General features: G+C 37.7%; 1 protein-coding gene across 16 annotated transcripts in view; it reads left to right on the top strand.

The window, feature by feature from the left end:
* The window catches only part of DST (dystonin), a 469,472-nt gene that overhangs the window by 407,502 nt on the left and 42,666 nt on the right, over window positions 1–19,304 (top strand). For all 16 annotated transcript variants that reach the window (XM_082731256.1, XM_082731255.1, XM_082731253.1 and 13 more), the window contains 9 exons: window positions 6,434–6,553; window positions 6,737–6,844; window positions 8,650–8,868; window positions 12,366–12,569; window positions 13,705–13,936; window positions 14,810–15,036; window positions 16,442–16,564; window positions 16,698–16,799; window positions 19,047–19,148. In XM_082731256.1, the coding sequence (XP_082587382.1) occupies window positions 6,434–6,553; window positions 6,737–6,844; window positions 8,650–8,868; window positions 12,366–12,569; window positions 13,705–13,936; window positions 14,810–15,036; window positions 16,442–16,564; window positions 16,698–16,799; window positions 19,047–19,148 (1,437 nt within the window). The remainder of the gene's footprint in view (window positions 1–6,433; window positions 6,554–6,736; window positions 6,845–8,649; window positions 8,869–12,365; window positions 12,570–13,704; window positions 13,937–14,809; window positions 15,037–16,441; window positions 16,565–16,697; window positions 16,800–19,046; window positions 19,149–19,304) is intronic.

Raw genomic sequence — 19,304 nt, 5'->3', positions numbered from 1 at the left:
AGGGCACCTGACTGGCTCAGTGAGGGGTACATATAGCTCTTGATCTTGGGGTTGTGTGTTCAAGCCCCACAATGGATATAGAGATTGCTTAAAGAACAAAAATCTCTTAAAAATTGTTTTTCATTATCTTGTTGGAAATTCCTGAACTACTAGTTCAACTGTAATAGGAGTTAGAGTAGGTCAGTGGTTAGACTCCCCTAATAATACCTAATAAAGTATTTCCCAGAATGCAATTATGGATGGTAAGATTATCTACAATGTATTTGAAGTTAATTTTTGCTGTTTGAGTAAGCTGTGAACAAATTTATTAAAATTTGGTCTAGTAAACTTGCTCTCCATATTGCTCACATTGTAAAATAAACAGCTTTTATGGTCTATTAGAAAAGCACACAGAGAGTCATTTGAAAGATTCAAAGGCCTAAATAAAATGCCTTGCTTTACTGCAGATTGCTTCGTGAAGACCCTCTGGCTGTTCTGTTTGTTGCTGGACAATAAATATTTGCTAATTTAATGAAAAAATTTGTCAAAAGACAGAAGGGAAATCTCTGCTTGAAGTCTTGTTTTCTTTTAGCAGAGCAAATATTTGCCTTGGTCGAAGAAACAGTGTTTGAGTTTCTGCTATCCATTTTGGCAACTTAGAGTGTATCATCACACTGTTTTTCACTGGATCCCCCTTTTTTTAAGGAGAGAGAGAGAAAAATAGATTTAAACTAATATTGACACTAACAGCCTGACTTTATTTCTTGGGACTGTCGTATAAGTGCTAAAAATAGCCTGATTACAAACAAGTACGGTGGTGTGTCACTTTATTTTTTTAGGGGTCAGTAGAGAAAAAAACTCCTTACTGTTAAATTTTATTCAGGTTATTTTGCAGCACTTGCACTCAGGTACAAAGGCCTGGACTATTTTGCTCAGTTTTGTACTCTTCTTAATAAGTGAATCACATAATAAACTTTTATTTTGAAGTTTCATCGTGTATGGCTTGAAAGCTTGTGAACCATTCATAGAAGACCCTTGTACTTGTTTTTCATGAGGATTTCTTTTTCTACATCTGAAGCTTCCAAATTAGTGGACGTTTTTCTTCTTCTTTTTTTTTTTTTTAAGATTTTTTTTTTAAATTTATTTGACAGAGAGATAGAGAGCACAAGGGACACGTAGTCCCTCGTGGGACATGAGGGAGAGGGAGAAGCAGGCTCTCCGCTGAGCAGGGAGCCCAATGCGGGGCTGGATCCCAGGACCCTGGGATCATGACCTGAGCCGAAGGCAGCTGCTAACTGACTGAGCCACCCAGGCGCCCGTATTCTTTCTTTTTCTTTTTTTTACAATTTTATTTTTAAGTAATCTCTACCCTCAGTGTGGGGCTTGAACTCACAAGCTTGAGACCAGGAGTTACGTGCTCCACTGACAGAGCCAGGCAGGTACCCCCCAAGTTTTTTTCTTTTTCACATTGATATTTTATTGCTAACTAATGAGTAGTTCCATTTGAAACTAAGTGACATTGTAAAAATTATTGGTGAAGATAGAATTTTTTAAAGAGGGAGAGGTGGAGCAAAGACAAAGGGAGAAAGAGAGATCTCAAGCAGGCTCCATGTCCAGCATCCCTGAGATCATGACCTGAGCCAAAATCGAGTCGGACACTTAACCAACTGAGCCACCAAAGCACCTCAAGATAGAATTTTTCAAGATTCTTTCTGGAATCCACACTGTTCTGATTTGTCCCAGTAGCAGAAAAAGTAATGAATCAACGAAAAAACATGTCTTAATACTACTGTCTGCAAAACCGTGAGCCCCTTCAATAAATTTTATGGAAAATGTGGCTTTGCTAAAAAAAAGAATGTATAGTATTATGGGAAATACAGGAAAAATAAATAATTCTATTGGAATATACACATGTACACAGTTGTTTCAGAAGTACTGCTCTTTTTTTTTTTTTTATAATTTTTTACTTTTTATAAACATATATTTTTATCCCCAGGGGTACAGGTCTGTGAATCACCAGGTTTACACACTTCACAGCACTCACCAAAGCACATACCCTCCCCAATGTCCATAATCCTACCCCCTTCTCCCAAACCCCCTCCCCCCAGCAACCCTCAGTTTGTTTTGTGAGATCAAGAGTCACTTATGGTTTGTCTCCCTCCCAATCCCATCTTGTTTCATTTATTCTTCTCCTACCCACTTAGGCCCCCATGTTGCATCACCACTTCCTCATATCAGGGAGATCATATGATAGTTGTCTTTCTCTGCTTGACTTATTTCGCTAAGCATGATACGCTCTAGTTCCATCCATGTTGTCGCAAATGGCAAGATTTCATTTCCAGACACATGAAAAAGTGCTCCATATCACTCGGCATCAGGGAAATACAAATCAAAACCACAAGAGATATCACCTCACACCAGTCAGAATGGCTAAAATAAACAAGTCAGGAAATGACAGATGCTGGCGAGGATGCAGAGAAAGGGGAACCCTCCTACACTGTTGGTGGGAATGCAAGCTGGTGCAGCCACTCTGGAAAACAGCATGGAGGTTCCTCAAAATGTTGAAAATAGAACTGCCCTATGACCCAGCAATTGCACTATTGGGTATTTACCCTAAAGATACAAACGTAGTGATCCAAAGGGGCACGTGCACCCGAATGTTTATAGCAGCGAAGTACTGCTCTTTTAAGGGAGCTCACTCTGAGGGCTAAAACTCTGAATTTCTGTCGGGACCAACGTTAGTGTGTGACACTTGAAGGAGAATTCTGATCAGCAGGTATTAGTGTGACTGCTGCCCAGATCCTATATTTGTCTTAAAGCAGCCTGACTCTGCATCATTTTGGGGGGAGATGTTGGTTTATATTCAGATTTTGTGCTGGTAGCATGTGTAGAGGTTGTTCGGGAAAGGTCTGTTAAGCCCTATTTTCCCTTTCATATTCTTATCCAGTTGAGTTTTTAAGGTAAATGTAAGACTGTTATTTTTACCCCTATTAAATGTCTGGCTTGGACCCATTATTCAAATGGTTATCTAAACTTTTTTCTATTCTGAACTGTTGACTAAAAGAAATTGACCTGCAAATAGCTTCAGTATTTATTTACTTATTTGCAAATTTATTTAACTCATGTCGCAAAGGTGAAAACAAGTGGGTCCATGGCATATAGAAAAAAAAAACTTATATTACTATTATGTATTCTTTACTTGTATAATTTGTTATTTTTTTCTTTTAAGATTGAAAGCATAATAGTACTCTTAATCAGTGCTATTCATGTTTGTGCCGGTTCATGGCTGGCAGGTTATTTCCTTATAATGAAGGGAAGTCCACTGATAAGCTTGGCAAATATTATTAAAAAATAAATTATACCCCATGGTGATGAGGGTATAGCAAAACTCTCCTTGTGGGATTATAAATTGGCACATCCCATTTGAAGGGCTTTTGGTGTGGTATAAATCTAAAAGAAAATGCGAATAAGAACTCACAGATGAGAGGTTAACCACCCAGAATTGTTGTTGTCGTTTTTAATTAACTTTTTAAAAGATAATTATAGATTCACATGCAATTGTAAGAAATATTGTAGAGATGATCTCATTGTACCCTTTACCTATTTTCCTTAAGGGTAGTATTTTGCAAAATTATAGCACAGGATCACAAGCAGGATGTTGACATTGATGCAGTCAAGATACAAAAGATTTCATCACCACAGGACTACCTCATGCTGCTCTTTTATAGGCTCCCACCTCTACCTCTCCTTACTCCTGGCAACCACAAACTTTCTGTACTTCATTTTAGAATGGTTGAGTACTTTTTGGGACAGCTTCTTTCTCCTCTCCTTCTTAGACTCCAGTGACAGGAATGTTAGATCTTTTATTGTAGTTCCACAGGTCTCTGAGGTTCTGTTGATTTTTTTTTTTTTTTCCAGTCTATTTTCTCTTACTCAGATTGGGTAATTTCTGTTCTGTCTTCTGCTTCACTGACTCTTTCCTCCATGCCCTTCATTGATCTCACCCACCAAGCTTATTTGTTATTATAAATTTAAGTTCTAAAATTTCCATTTGGTTCTTTACATAGCCTTTTTTCTTTGCTGAGACTGTTTTTTTGTTAAGGTCTTCTCTAATTTTTCATTCATTTCAGCTGTGTTTGAAAGTGCTCAGTGAGGCATTTTTATCATGGCTGCTTTCACATTGTTGTGAGACAGTGCTAACATTTCTGTCCTCTCTTTACTGGTGTCCATTGATTATCTCTCTTTAGTTCCATTAGAGGTCTTCTTAGTTCTTGCTGTGAAGTCATGAATTTGGGGTCTTAATTAAACTTTCTGTTTTGACTGATTAAACTTTCTATTTTGACGGACTTCCTTTGGCACCACTCTGGCAGAAGAAGGCAGGGGTGCTACCAGGTGGAAGAGCTCCACATTCCCCACTCAGCCCCTCATGATACCTAATGGGGATGTTCTTCATATCTGCTGTCTGGGAGTGGGAGTTGTACTTCAGTTCTCTGAGCAGCCTTTCCCACACCTCAGTGGGGGTGACTACATTAACCACTAAGTGGTGGTGAGGGTCCTGACTCTCCACTAGGCCTTCCCCGATACCACACCAGAGGAGATGGAGAGGGGCAACTCATTACTGCGTGGGGGGCTCCCGACATCCTTTCTATGGACTGTGGGGGCAGGAACCTTGTCAATGGCCAGTGGGAACTAAAGTTCTGGCTCCCTACTTGGCCCTCTCTTGATATCACCAGCAGTGTCCACAGCTTGTCCTGTTGCTCGTGAGGATGAAAATCGAGGCCTTTCTTGGCTTGAGTGTGGGTGGACAGCTTCTGTTCTGTGGTGTTTAGACAGAGTGGCTATTGTTTAAATGTTCTCTTGCTGGGGTGCCCCTTTCCTGGTCATTTGGCTGAGAGAGCAGTCTTTTCTTGGGGTTTTTGTCTGTGCCTCTCATTGTTTCTGGGTTGCACTTTCTCCAATATTCAGTGCAGGATACGTGAGGCAAGAAAAAAAACCCAGAGAACTAACCACTGTGCTGTTCCTTGAGCACCAAGGTCCACAGCAGTTCTGCTCTCTTCTCTTTCTTTTCAGTCTTCTCATGTATGTTTCGTATGCAGTGTACACAAGTGTGTAATGCCCAGGATTTTTAGGTATACTTACAAGGAACAGGGAAAAGTACTTCTACTCCATCTGCCCAGGAGTCTGCACAGTGTCACAGAGTGTTTCAAAAGTATGGATTATTTTCCATTCTAGTATCTTATCTCTACCCTTCTCTCTCCTCACTTAGTTATCCCCTACCTCCTGTCTGGATTTCCAGGTTCTCTTGAAATATTAGAGAATTGAAAGCTCATGATGTCTGTTTCCCATGAAATCCTCCAACTGAGGCCACCGTTAGTTACCATTTCCCACTGGTGCTTGTGGGGGCACTCACCCACTTCGCTCATTTATGATAACTTCTTGCCTGGAAGGCACTGGCTTCTGTCTGATGCAGGGTATCAAAAATGTTCATGCTGTCTGACTTGGTACTCAACTTCTAGGATCTATCCTAAGGAACTAATTGGAGATGCTGTCAGAGATTTCTATTTATTACAGATTTGTTTATGTAATAGCAGAAAATACAGTGAGCCTAGATAAAAATATCCAAGTATGCTAGAATACAATGATATTACTTAAAATTCATTTAAAAGACTATGAGTTCATAATAAATGAAACAGCAGGATATGAAACTGTTTATACAGTCTTATCCTGGACTTTCATAAATCTTTTTCAACTTTTGGAATAAAATTCACTAAAATACCAACAGTATTAACTCCAGGTTTTAATTTTCTTCTGTATATTTTTCTGTACTATATGAATTTCTGCCATGAATTGTTAAGATCAGGAAAATGAAACCTCTTAGACAATTTAAGAATACTCTTAGAAGTGGTTTTTGCTGTTCTTAAATGAGATGTAAAAAAAATTATACGTGAAATATTTGGGGGTTTACTCTGCATAAAGGAACATACTTTGCACATACATTTATGCACACATAATATGGTAAATACATGCGAATATTTCATGAGTTTTGCTAGGAGTCCTGTATGTGGAAAGCAGGATGCTGCCCGCCTGTCATGTGGATTAAAGTGATGGGTGCCACGATTGATGCAGCTATTGACTTCTGGAGCCGTTCAATTTGGGTAATCAGAAGAGTCTTCTGATTACCCAAAAAGAAGGCAACAGAGAGCACTCCTAAAATCATTAACGCTGTGTTATGCATCCAGTGCCTTTGAAGAGCTTGTGTTTAATTACTCTGCTGGAAGTTCTCCTTTCTTTATGATTTTAGTCATCCTCATAAACTGTTTCAGGATGCCACAAAGAGAGAAGCTCAAATTTTCCGCTTGTGTCAGAATTAGGATATTTGAAAGAAATGTAGAGAAGTATTTTTCTGGCACCAGTTATAGGAACTTACTGACCTAAGTATTTATCTTTTGTTTAGTTTGACCAGGCAGCTGATGCCGAGTTATCCTGGATTGCTGAGACTGAAAAGAAATTGATGTCTCTGGGTGACATCAGGCTTGAGCAAGAGCAGACCTCTGCTCAGCTGCAGCTTCAAAAGGTGAATTTCCAATTATATCAGAATTATTTGTTAGTGTGGCCCCAAGTCTAGACAATGTGCTTGTATGATTTACTTTGCAAGACCCCTCTAGCATAACTTGGTATTTTTAACGACTTTGCCTGATTGTTTTCATTTTAGTCATACACTCTCTCTCTTCTTAATCTTTATTTTGGTAAATCACAGACATTCACCATGGAGATTTTGCGACACAAGGATATTATTGATGAACTTGTTAAATCTGGACATAAAATCATGGCCACCTGCAGTGAAGAGGAAAAGCAATCAATGAAGGTATAATCTGGTCTGTGTGACTGGTTGTGAGACTCTTGAGTAAATGGCCTGCGTTAAGCTCTCAGTCCAAGGGAAGCACATTTCCTTTATCCACAGCTGCCATTTAGACAGCTAAATCGTTAGATTTAAATAAGGCATTTTTCAAGCTTATAGAGTGACAGTAAAAGGAATATCCCTTAAGGGAATCACCATGGGGATGATTTTTTTTAAATAGGTGGTAATATTAAGGTTTGTGTCCTTGAATGACTGGCACACATTAGACATTCGATTAATGTTGGCTGTATTACTTACATTACTATCAGTATAAACTGTTACTAGATATGTCAACTCTTGTTTATATGCTTCAAAATACCTCGTTTTCTCTAAGGCTGAGATCCATTCTGTATAGAATTTCAGTAAGTTGTATAGGAAAAACAATGAGCTGAATAATTAAGAAAGCATCTACTTTATGCATTTTTAATAATCTTTTAAATTGATGAAAAATCAGCCACAAGTAAAAATGTTTAATTCCATTCAAATTCAGACATCTGAGCAGACTAAAGAAATTAATGTGTATGAATGCATCTGGTAGGAAAATATCCCACAGTAAAAAAAAAATTACATAAAAGTCTGTGCCTAAGATCACATTTCAGAGTAGGTGTTGCTTTTAAGGTATAGCATAGACAAAGGAATAGAATGTAACTGTATACTGGTACATCTTCTTCTGTTTCTTCTGGAAATTTGCTTATTTGTAATTTAACATTTCCTTTATTATTTTTACAAAGATCTTGACATGAAAAATGCTGGTCATGATGAAATAATTTCTGTGCCATTCTGGAGTTTATTAGATTACTATTGTGCTCTATCTTTTGCTCTTGGTTTATGATGTGAATTTATGCCATAGTCTATTCACTGTGACCAGCCCACAAAACATAGTGTATAATATAATGTTCTACTCTGAGTCTAATATATGTAATTAATTTTGTTGACTAGTAGTTCCTCTTACAATTTCATTTGTGAAAGATAGTCCTTATTTTTGGCTACAAAGTAATGTTAATGTTGCTAGACTCATATGAGATCTGTTTTCCAACCTTAAAGGAGCAACAAGACCTAGATGGATAGTTGAAGAATTTTGTTAATTATGTTTGGGAAGCTCAGTGTCTTATTCATAAACTTGAGGCTATTTATTTGTTTATATCTTGAGTTTTGTCACCTAGTATTTGGAGGTGGGGGTGGTTCTCTGTCATTGAATCCCATGATTTTTGATGTTGACGTAAAAATCCATTGTGTGAAGAGACCATAATTTATTAGCTTAATCTCTAATTGTTGTATTTTAAAAACGTATTCCACGTTTTTGCTATTTTTTACATATATAAGGGGAAATTTTTTAAAATTGAGGCAAGAACACAACATTAGCATTTAGTAGAATATTATTAACCTTAAAAAGGAAGGAAATCATGCCATGTGCAACAATATGGATGAACCTAAAGGATCTTTTTGTTTGTTTGTTTTAAGGTTTTATTTTTAAGTTATCTCTACACTCAAGATGGGGCTCAGACTTACAAACCTGAGATCAAGAGTCACATGCTTTACTGACTAAGCCAGCCAGGTGCCCCTTGAAGGGTCTTTTTAATTCTAATTAAAATGAAATCTTATACACAGAACTGGTTACAATCTAAATAGGCTTTAATGATTTATTCACTAAACATACATTTATTGAGTACCTGCTTTGCACTAGGCATTTAGTGCTGGAAAAAGCATTCTGGAGTTCCTGAGGTCTTTGCCTGCTTGGCCAGCTGAACACGTTTCATTCTCTTATTTTCTAGAAAAAACTGGACAAAGTGTTGAAGAACTATGATGCCATCTGCCAGGTGAACTCAGAGAGGTATCTACAGCTAGAAAGGGCACAGTCCCTGGTTAACCAGTTTTGGGAAACCTATGAAGAGCTTTGGCCATGGCTGACAGAAACACAAAGAATCATCTCTCAACTTCCTGCCCCAGCCCTTGAATATGAGACTCTAAGACAACAGCAGGAAGAGCATCGGGTAAGCTTGATATTAGAAGGTTGTTGTAATCCCCATTAGAAGAGAATTGTGACTGTGATGGTGTTTTTCAGTACATGTGCTGCCAAAGGGAGAACTGTCATGGTCCTTTTTAATGCAGTTCAGTGGAGATTTTAACAATATCCTATTCTGGTCTGCACAGTTGTTTTCCTCAGAGTTGCTTACCTATTGTTTTCCAGGGTTACAGTGAGGAGACTCATTGTGTATGCCATCAATTGTATCACAGCTTTCCTAGAGTGAGTGGTATGAAGTATAAACTATTCTGGTACAAACTAATTTCCCATGTTAAAATGTTAGAGAAATATGCTTTTGAAGTACTTCCCATTTATGCGTATTGAATTGTTTTTAATTTACATATGTTGACTTAGTTTTATACTTCATATGTATTGGTTGGAGCCATCTAGAATATAAGCAAAGAGTAGGAATATATCAAAGCAGCATTATACAGACTAGACCACTGAGCTCGGAGGAGATGAACAATGTAACAATATGTCAAAGCACAAATAATGTAAAAGCTAGCTCAATGAAAAGGAAAAATGCTGAAGTATGAAGACAAGTTGTTTCCCCTTTTTTCTTACTGTTTTGATGGTTTTTGCTCTCTAGTAAACTAGAGAGTGTATTTACATCTATAAATGCCTCATGTTTTAAACATAAATAAAATGGCATTACGAAGCCCTCATTTCAGCAGTTACTTTAATATTAACATTGCTTGAAATTTGGGAAGGGTTTGAGAGAGGACTCAAGACTATCAGAAAAAATCTGGAGTTCTTGCTGTTTATGGACTTAGGAACCTAGTTGCTCTCTCCCAGATCTATACAAATTGTACACTGAGACTGTTCGCGTGTGTGTGTGCGCATGCATGTGCGCAAAGTTTAACTTGGTATATTACATCATTGTTTGAAGGACATGCCACGCTTCTTATTAATTTTGTTTATTGACTTTTTTAATCTACTGCCATTGAAGAATATCTCTATTTGTTTACAAGAGCTTTAGTCAATACTTTAATGTAAAATGGAAATTTTACTGAGTTCTATCTACATCAGCAGGAGAAAGACTTAAAAATTATGAAGAATTGAATTTAATTTTGATATAAAGGTTTATTTGTGGCAGAAATCCTGATGCCTATCCACTGAATAACTTCTAATATAAAATGTTCTGCAGATTCCTTCTATTCTGAAGGGGGATTTGAGTAGCTATGCTTCTTCCTAATATCAGATAATGGAAAGGTTATTACTGAATTATTATTAAATTTCAAAATTGAATTTACTCTCTTTTTAGCATAACCTTTCAGCTGTCAAATTTACAGTTTCTTATATAAAGGAACTATAAAACTTTGTAGCCAAGTCTTCAAATTATTCAACAAAATTATTCATAATATTTACAGCCTTCTAGAACAGCATTTCTTCTGTAGCTCCCCAGCCTCATCTTGAGCTTCATTCTAATCAGGAATAAAAAATGGCTCCAAGAGCCAATTACTCTATGGTAGGTGTTTTGAGGTCACACTAAGTACATATAACGTGAACGTGACTGGACTGTTATGGAATGATGTTGCCAAGAATCATTTTGTTACATCTGAGGCAAAAGACATCTCCTACTGGTCTCTTTCTTCACGCGTACACCCAGGTAGACATCTAGTACTACTACACATCTAGAAGAGGAATGGCCTAAAAATGGGTCATCTCAGTAAGTCCCAAACTAAGGTGTCCTTTGGTGGTGCTGCACAAATGAGACCTCCCTAGATGCTGGGAAACTCAGGAAATCTCTCATTAAAGATCTAAAATGAGCAGAGATCTCTCATTTTACCTGAGAGTCTCTTGATACCTCCAAGTGTAAGCTGGTTTTCCAATGATGCCTTGCTGAGTCGTGAAACCAGAACATATATATACATTCCTTTTTTGTGGGACTGTCTATTAGCTGATACTACCCTTACCACCTCCATTCTTTAAGGCAGCATTACTAGGTGGTCTAATAACAGAAAACAAAAATAAGAACATCTCAGCCTGGACCCCTCAGGAGCTAGATCGTAGACATGACCCTCCCACATTCTCATGGGCAGCAGGTTAGATTTGGACCACCCCTGTTCTTTTTTTTTTAATTGAATTTATGTTTATTTAGCTCTTTTTCAAGAGTTTTGAGATGGCCTTCAGAAAAACTTCAAAAATAGTTTGGGGATTGTTGATGATGTAATGTACCAATTTCCATAGGGATTTTCAAAATAATTTATATGACTGATTTTAGTGAGCACTTTAAATAAAAATCTAGAGTTATGTGGCCATCTTGTTGATTCTTTTTGATGAATTTTAGAAATGAAACTATTTGTGGGAGAAGATTGGTAGTTTTTTTCTAGGTTATATCTCCTGAATATAATTTCTCTCAGAGAAATTTATGGTGGGGCCTGAGTAGCAAAATAGAAGGAGATACACCTTTTGGTGAGGGTAAGGAATTTCTGCTTATGAAACCTAATCAGTAACACGGTACAAATGGAAGGTTCCTCAGTGCCACAGGGAAACCTGGAAGCAAAGATGGATGTGCCTTTGGATTTGGCCCAAGAGAAACTACTCAGTGGAGGCCCCAAGTTCTGTGGAGTATATTTATTCCAGATTTATTTGTCTCCCTATAAGGAATGGGGGCTCCACCTGGATTACACACACTCACTAGTGTAAATATCATTGTATCTCTTAATTAGATGACCTCATGCAAAACGTGTCATATATTTTTCTTTAAATGTGCTTTACAAATAATGCTCATTATATAGCTGTGTATCTAATAGATTGATTACCCTGTAGCTTTTAGCATTTTAAAATAAGTACAGATAGATTCATTTGTATGTATATATCATACATATCATATATGTGACATATATGACATAATAGAATAGATTTATACTTAGGTATATATAAAGTAATGCATACGTGTACATCTTGAATTAGTTTAACTATATATAATTACAATGCCTTGTGGGCTAATATCCCCTTAACTTACCTTTATGTATAGTTTTTTCTCCCTGCATTATGTCTACCCTCAGCTGAACTTCTTTCCTTTTCCTTCCTTCTCTTTCTTCCTTCCTCCACTTTAAATTTTTGCATTTATCCTGAGTGTATAGAAAGGGACTACCGAGAATTATGGCTTGGTTGTTATAGGTTGGGGATATAGTGATTTCATAATTCTTTTATGTAATAGACCCTTGTCTAAGTGTACTGCTCTTCATGGGAAAGGCAAAATGAACTGCGATTATTTCAGTCAACCAGCATTTTTGTATGTTATCCTTAAAGAGACTTTGACATGACCAGACTGTTGTTTATTCTTTCTGTCAGGGCATCTCTTGCTGGCCAAGAGCAGTATGAGGCATCCTGTGTTAAATGCCTTGTGATGGGGAGGGTGTTTGGTGTTTCTTGCCAGCTGGATGCATTGGGCATGTAGACAGCTGTAATATGGAGGCGTGACCCTGAGATACTGAGAAGCTGTTTGGTTTGTTATAGCAACTGCGAGAGTTGATAGCCGAACACAAGCCTCATATAGATAAGATGAACAAAACTGGGCCACAGTTACTGGAATTGAGCCCAGGCGAAGGCTTTTCTATCCAAGAGAAGTACGTGGCAGCTGACACCCTTTACAGTCAAATTAAAGAGGATGTCAAAAAGCGGGCCGTGGCGTTGGATGAAGCTATTTCTCAGTCTACTCAGGTAATCATTTGCACCAGAAAGGTGATTGAGTTCTTCCAAACAGAAGAGCATGGAAACACATTTTCTTGGATCTTCTGATTAAAGTTCAAACAAAATTATTTCACTACATTAAATCTGAGTATGGATGTTTTGGCTCCTTAAAGGTGGTATTTGGTTGGTCCACTCCTTATATTTCTTTGCCTGCTGTAGATAGAATGCAAAATAATTCTCAGTGACTTAAGAAACATATGGTTGTCGTCACTGCCCAGATATTTAAAGAAGTGTCCATCCACAGTAGATGCCTCTGGGAGAGCTAAAAGAAAATGTTATTATCATTATTAACGAGACACTCCCAAGAAGGCAATAAGAAGAAAGACTGTGAGTACTGAGTAAGAAGGAAAAAAATATGAAGTTGGAAACTGGTATTTTTCCCTTTTGAAAATACTTTTTTTCGAGAAATTGAATTTGAAATTACCAACAGATTTTCCATTTTCAGAGTTGGACTTTAATTGTTAGATGCACTAACATTAGAGTGGTCTGTTTTATGGAATCCTGAGTGATGATTCCTTTAATATTGAAGGTAGTGTAGAACTTGAGTGAGTTTTTATAACTTTGCTTTATTGTCTGGGGTACCTTTGCAGACAGATCTTTAAAATGCTTTCATGAATTTGATCATGTGTTTGAACATGAATGAAGTTCTAACTTCTGTTACAGGATCAGGGGGCCTTTTGTTTCTGTTTCGTTTTTTAACGTTTTTCAATACAGGAAATTTATATCTTAAGAAATACCTTTATTCTCATCAAAAATGTTCATGAATCTTATACTTAATAATATAACGTTTTAGGGTATCAAAGTAATGAGTAAAAAACAAAACAGTCTTGATAGAAAAACACAGTTTATTGGACTTAATTTTTAAAATTCATTTAAATATGATAAAATGAAGTGATGGGTAAGACACTGATACCAGGTTGTCCAATTATACATTAACCCATCCTGTTTGGTAACAAATACACTCAACTGGGTGGGTGTGTTAACAGACAATCGAAGATCTAATTCTTGATTGAGACATTAAATAGATGGGTTTTTTTCCATTTAAATTTCATTTTTGATATCACAAGTCTTTTCCCTATAAGTGATCCCTTTGATTTACTTCTAGTTCCATGACAAGATAGACCAGATCCTTGAGAGCCTGGAACGCATCGTGGAGCGTTTGAGGCAGCCACCTTCAATCTCAGCTGAGGTGGAGAAGATTAAGGAGCAGATCAGTGAGAATAAGAATGTGTCAGTGGACATGGAGAAGCTACAGCCATTGTATGAAACTCTTAAAAAGCGGGGAGAAGAAATGATCGCAAGATCTGAGGGCACTGATAAAGACATATCTGCCAGAGGTAATAATTTCAGAATAAGGAAACAATTGAGCTTTACTTTTAAAATAAATCTAAATGTTCATGCTGTTTACTGACAGTAAATTGCATAATAATTTTAGAAAAGGTATTACCCATGGGGTTGAAGGGCTGTGTACATAAATCCCTCATTTGTGTTTTCCTATGTTTGTGGAATCAGTTACAGATACAACGTGCCATTATGCAAAAGCCATGTGTTCTCTGGGACTTTTAAACCAGATGTTTAAAGGATGGTGCTAATAACACCAAATCTAGGGTTTTTTTCCCCCTCATTACTAATCACACTCTACTTTACAGAATGGGTACCCCAGAATGGGTAGTCCCATAGCCGCAGAAATGGCAACCACGACCTTAGCCAACCATCTTAAAGATAGGAGCTGGGTGGGTCGAAGGAAAGGCGTACACATAGATTAGTGGAAGTTTATGATAAGAGTACTCTAGAAACAAGCCCAAAATACATATCCTACATTGTTATATTCCTAGAATTGAACAGACATTGTTATTCCTGATTTGGAGAGCTTAGATGGTTATGTCATTTTCTTTGGAATTAAGGTCAGCCTTGGTGAACTTGAAACTTGGTAAACTTTGGTCTACTCTGAGCTCACTTGACTTTGAGCATCTGCTTTTGTCAAAAAGAGCCTTGGTTCGAGAGGGGTAGGATACTCTGAGGTCTTGCATTTGTCTGGAATATGTTGTGTTGAGCCTAGCATTACCCAATAGACTGGGGTCAACCAAAATTGGATCCAGTTTTGGATACTTGGGAGATTGAATCACTGTTGCCATGTGAACTAAAGCATTTGACTTGGTTGCTTATATGGCACTAACATATTGCCTTTTTGATACTATGTTTTGTTATAGCTGTTCAGGATAAGCTTGACCAAATGGTTTTCATTTGGGAGAACATACACACACTGGTGGAAGAAAGGGAGGCCAAACTACTGGATGTAATGGAATTAGCAGAAAAATTCTGGTGTGATCACATGTCATTGGTAGTAACCACTAAAGATACACAAGATTTCATCCGGGATCTAGAGGATCCTGGAATCGATCCCTCAGTAGTTAAACAGCAACAAGAGGCAGCAGAGGTAAGCAGAAGACCTCCTTTAAAAATAAAATAAGTTGTGGCATAATGAAACCTGGATTCCTCTGATAAATATTCAGAATTGCTCTATTCAAATTTATATTTCATTCTGAAAGTGGAGTGCTTGGTGACGTAGTAGGATATAGGTTATACCCACAGATTTCACTTTTATATATTTTTTAAGTTTCTCTTCAACCCCACTGCCACTGCCTTATTTCAGGGCCTTGTTAGCTCCATCTTTGGCTCCTGAAGTCCTCCAGAGTGGTCGCCCTACCTGCGGAGCTCTTTCCTTGTCAGGCCTGCAGACGTGCCATCAGTCTTCTCTCCAGATCCACTCTCACCGATTGCTGCTTCAAAACCCTCAGAGGCCTCCGCGGCCTCCTGCAACTGTGGACTGGCCTCTCGCATCCTCGCGAAGCCGTTTTGTCCTGCTGCTCCTTCATTAGAAAGGGGCTCCCCCAGCACTGGGGTGTGCACCTTCTGGTCTCTGTACCTTTGCATATTCGTTTCCTTGAGTGGAATGGCCCTATCCATTCGTACAACCAATGCCCAGTTTAGGGCCTGTTTATGCTCCTTAAGTGTTTCTCAAACAAATAAATATATTTAACCAAGAAAATGAAGGCAAAAGTAAAACACTGCATTTTCATCTTTTTTTTTTTTTTGGTAGCTTACAAGTCCTAGGGAAATGACGTAAAATTTAATCCAGAGCTAGATTATCCTAAATCTACTAAGGAGTACGTTAATTTGTATGAAGTTTTCAAACTCATACTTTACTTACATTTATTTTGTTCTGTGATTTTATTTTATTCTTTATGATTTACTCTTCGCAACTTTCACGTATATGGCACAGTAGTATTAACAACAGTCACCATTGTATTTCCATGACTTCTTTCTCAAAAACTGGAAATTTGTACATTTTGACCCCTTTTGCCAATTTCTCCTTCTCCTGTCCCCTGACTCCAGCAACCACCAATCTGTTCTCTGTATCTGTAAGCTTGGTTTTGCTGTGTGGGGGGAGGAGGTAGGGTTTTTTTCGATTTTTCTTTTTTTGATCACTTAACTCCAAGTTAAATGAATACTGCCAAACTGCTCTGTTTGGAAAACAAAATATGTTTCTACACTTTTCATTGTTATTAATATTTAAAGGAGCTGGTTTGTGGTATTTGTTACATAGAAGTAATGCCTTAAATGTTGTTTTCATAATAAACATTTGATGTCTGTTACAAAGAACACTGTTTTTTCTTGAAAATATTTCTTCTTATTGAAAAAAATTATTGCAGAAGCTTGGAAGAGAGAAAGAAGAAAATTGATCATAACCCCACCTCCTAGAAATAAGTCTCATTAATGTCTTTGTGTGTATCTTTTTAGTTCCAGTGTGTTTTTGCTCAAAAAATTATTTTTTATTGTAGGCCATAAAGGAAGAAATAGATGGACTACAGGAAGAGCTGGATATAGTTATTAACTTGGGTTCTGAACTCATTGCTGCATGTGGGGAACCCGATAAACCCATTGTCAAGAAGAGTATAGATGAGGTACAACTAGCATATTTCCTTCTCTTGCTAGAATGCATTTTTAAAGAGATCTTGTATAACTAAAGCATATTTGATAGAAGGAGTTGAAAACTTAACAAATGATACTAAAAGAGTTCTAATATTTATGTTGTAGTTAAATTCAGCCTGGGATTCTCTAAATAAGGCTTGGAAAGACCGGGTGGACAAGCTCGAGGAGGCGATGCAGACTGCCGTCCAGTACCAGGACGGACTGCAGGTGAGGGGGTCACGGCGGGGCTGCCGAGGGGAGGAGGCCTGTGACTGAGGTCTGCAGAGGCCCACATAGACACTGCCCTAGGGCTGCCAGTGTGCAGGCAACAGCCTCGTCTACTGTCATTCGTGGTTTGCCTTCTAGAAGGTAGTTCTTGAGATCTGTGTAGATGTACAGAGACATCTAAGCATGTTTATACACATGTGAAATTTGCTTTGAAAAGAAAAATTTTACTGTTTAAAACATTGTAATGGTTTAGCACCAGACAGTGAGATGGAACCGCGTCAGAATTCTGTTCTGAAGTTGAGTGGAGTAAGATGAAAGGAGTAAACACTATCTAAAAATATCACTAAGTTTAACTAAAGTCAGAAGTAAAGAAATTTGATTTGAAGCCAGTGTTCCCCGTGAACTAAAATAGATTTCTGTTTTATTAGCTCATAATCTGTTGTGTAAAATGTAAAATGCTATTCTTCTTTTCCATATACATAATTCCTTTCCATAGTTGTTTTTCACATCCCGTAAGGGCTCTCCTTCAGTTTTTTTTTTTTTTAATGAATAATCGCCTTGTCAGATGAGGCCAGCCAGCTCAGGGGCGTTTCTCTCCCTACCTTCTTCAGCCTTATTCCATTTCCTAATAGGCTGGCCAGCACTGAGTCTGTCAATCCTCCTACCGTATGGAAAAAGCCCTTCTGCGTATTTCCATAACCAAGTGAATATTATTTTTAAGGCTCAGATGAGAACATCTTTTCCTTTTTATTGTGCCATTTCATTTCTATATTTGTAAAAATAAATATCACAAGCCAGGCTTTATGCCAGCTGAAAGTGTTTTGAACTTTGGAAATGTATGAAAAACTTCACTACAAATTATATCTTATATAACTTTACTCCTTCCCCCACTTTTCAACCAGAGAGATAATTTATTGGTTAGGTTTCAAAGGCCAGTAACTAATCGGACTCCAGCCCTCCGTTTGTGAAACCAGGTCATAATTTTCCTGAACTATTGGTAAGTGACTGAGTTGTGCCCTCTCCATGGCTAAGCGATGGCACTGCTGCCAGTCGCAGACTGTGGGCCTCCGAGCCATTAGCCAGAGGGGTCTGGCTAGGCACCAGCACTCATACTCTGTCCTTACCCCTGCTAGAAAAACAAGACCCATTGGAGGTTAGTAGCATCACCTGTGGGAAATGAAGGGCCACTTGATTTATTAAATAGTTGGGGCTAGCTAGAGCTAGATCTTTTTTTTTTTTTTAAAGATTTTATTTATTTATTTGACAGATAGAGATCACAAGTAGGCTGAGAGGCAGGCAGAGAGAGAGAGAGAGGTGGAAGCAGGCTCCCTGCTGAGCAGAGAGCCCAATGTGGGGCTCGATCCCAGGACCCTGGGATCATGACCGGAGCCGAAGGCAGAGGCTTTAACCCACTGAGCCACCCCAGTGCCCCACTAGAGCTAGATCTTAAAGGTCCAGAAGCTCTAGACATTTCAGGGCTTGATTGTGAAGTAAAATAAATTTTATTTCCCAGATTGCTGCTTAAGTTCTTAGGTTTTTTAATGATAACCAAAAATACCAGATAGTTTCCTTCTATATGGTCTGGCAACATTGTTAAAGTCCATTATGATTTTGTGTGTTCAGTATGTGAAAGAAATGTGAGTTGTGCCTTTCTGAAATGTTTGCATTACCTAACAAGAACAGGAAAAATAGATTGTGCAGTCTGTGCTATAATTCAGAGTAATGGTCATAATATTAATCTCTGTAGGTGCAGGATTTTAATGCTAATCTAAATAACATATCAGGCTTTAGTTGGGCCAACAATTTCGCTCAAGTGCTAAACAGTAAACTTTTTGCTTATTTGAATAAGCAGATGGATTTGAATCTTTTTCTTTCAGTATTTTACATCATCTGCCTCTTAGACATAAGAAAGCATGGAGAATTCTATATCATGTGTTGGAATTTGTAAAACTTTTTTTTCAGATGCATGTGTTTGAAAGTTCTTAGTATTCTATTCAGAAAAGATTCTATTCAGAAAAGAATTTCCTTTGCAAACTTGGATGCAGAATTGGAGGTTATGTTTACTGCATATTTGGGACAACTTTTTTTAGCATATGGTAGCTTTTATTTAGGTGAACCATCTTAATTGGTAAAATGGGCTCATTCCTTAATACCTGTATAGATTTATGATTGTACTTTTCTGTAACACTTGGGATGTTATAACAATTTCATATGCATTGATAACTAGTGGACTAATGTGTTTTTCAGGCCGTGTTTGACTGGGTAGATATTGCGGGTGGTAAATTAGCTTCAATGTCACCAATTGGAACAGATCTTGAAACTGTCAAGCAGCAGATTGAGGAGCTAAAGGTATGTGTGGACTTCATTAATTTCAAAGACTGCATTTTATGTTCTTTATTCATAGGATTCTTTATGCAAATTTATTTTACATAATTAGTTAACATTTTGATTGTGAAACTGGTTTAATAAGGTGCTTGTACAAAATGAGCAGCATGTAAATGCTCA

Source organism: Mustela nivalis (genome assembly GCF_964662115.1).
Source record: "Mustela nivalis genome assembly, chromosome: 5".
Lineage (NCBI taxonomy): Eukaryota > Metazoa > Chordata > Mammalia > Carnivora > Mustelidae > Mustela > Mustela nivalis.
Note: the sequence above shows the minus strand (reverse complement) of the source record. Positions and strands in the feature narration are given on the sequence as shown.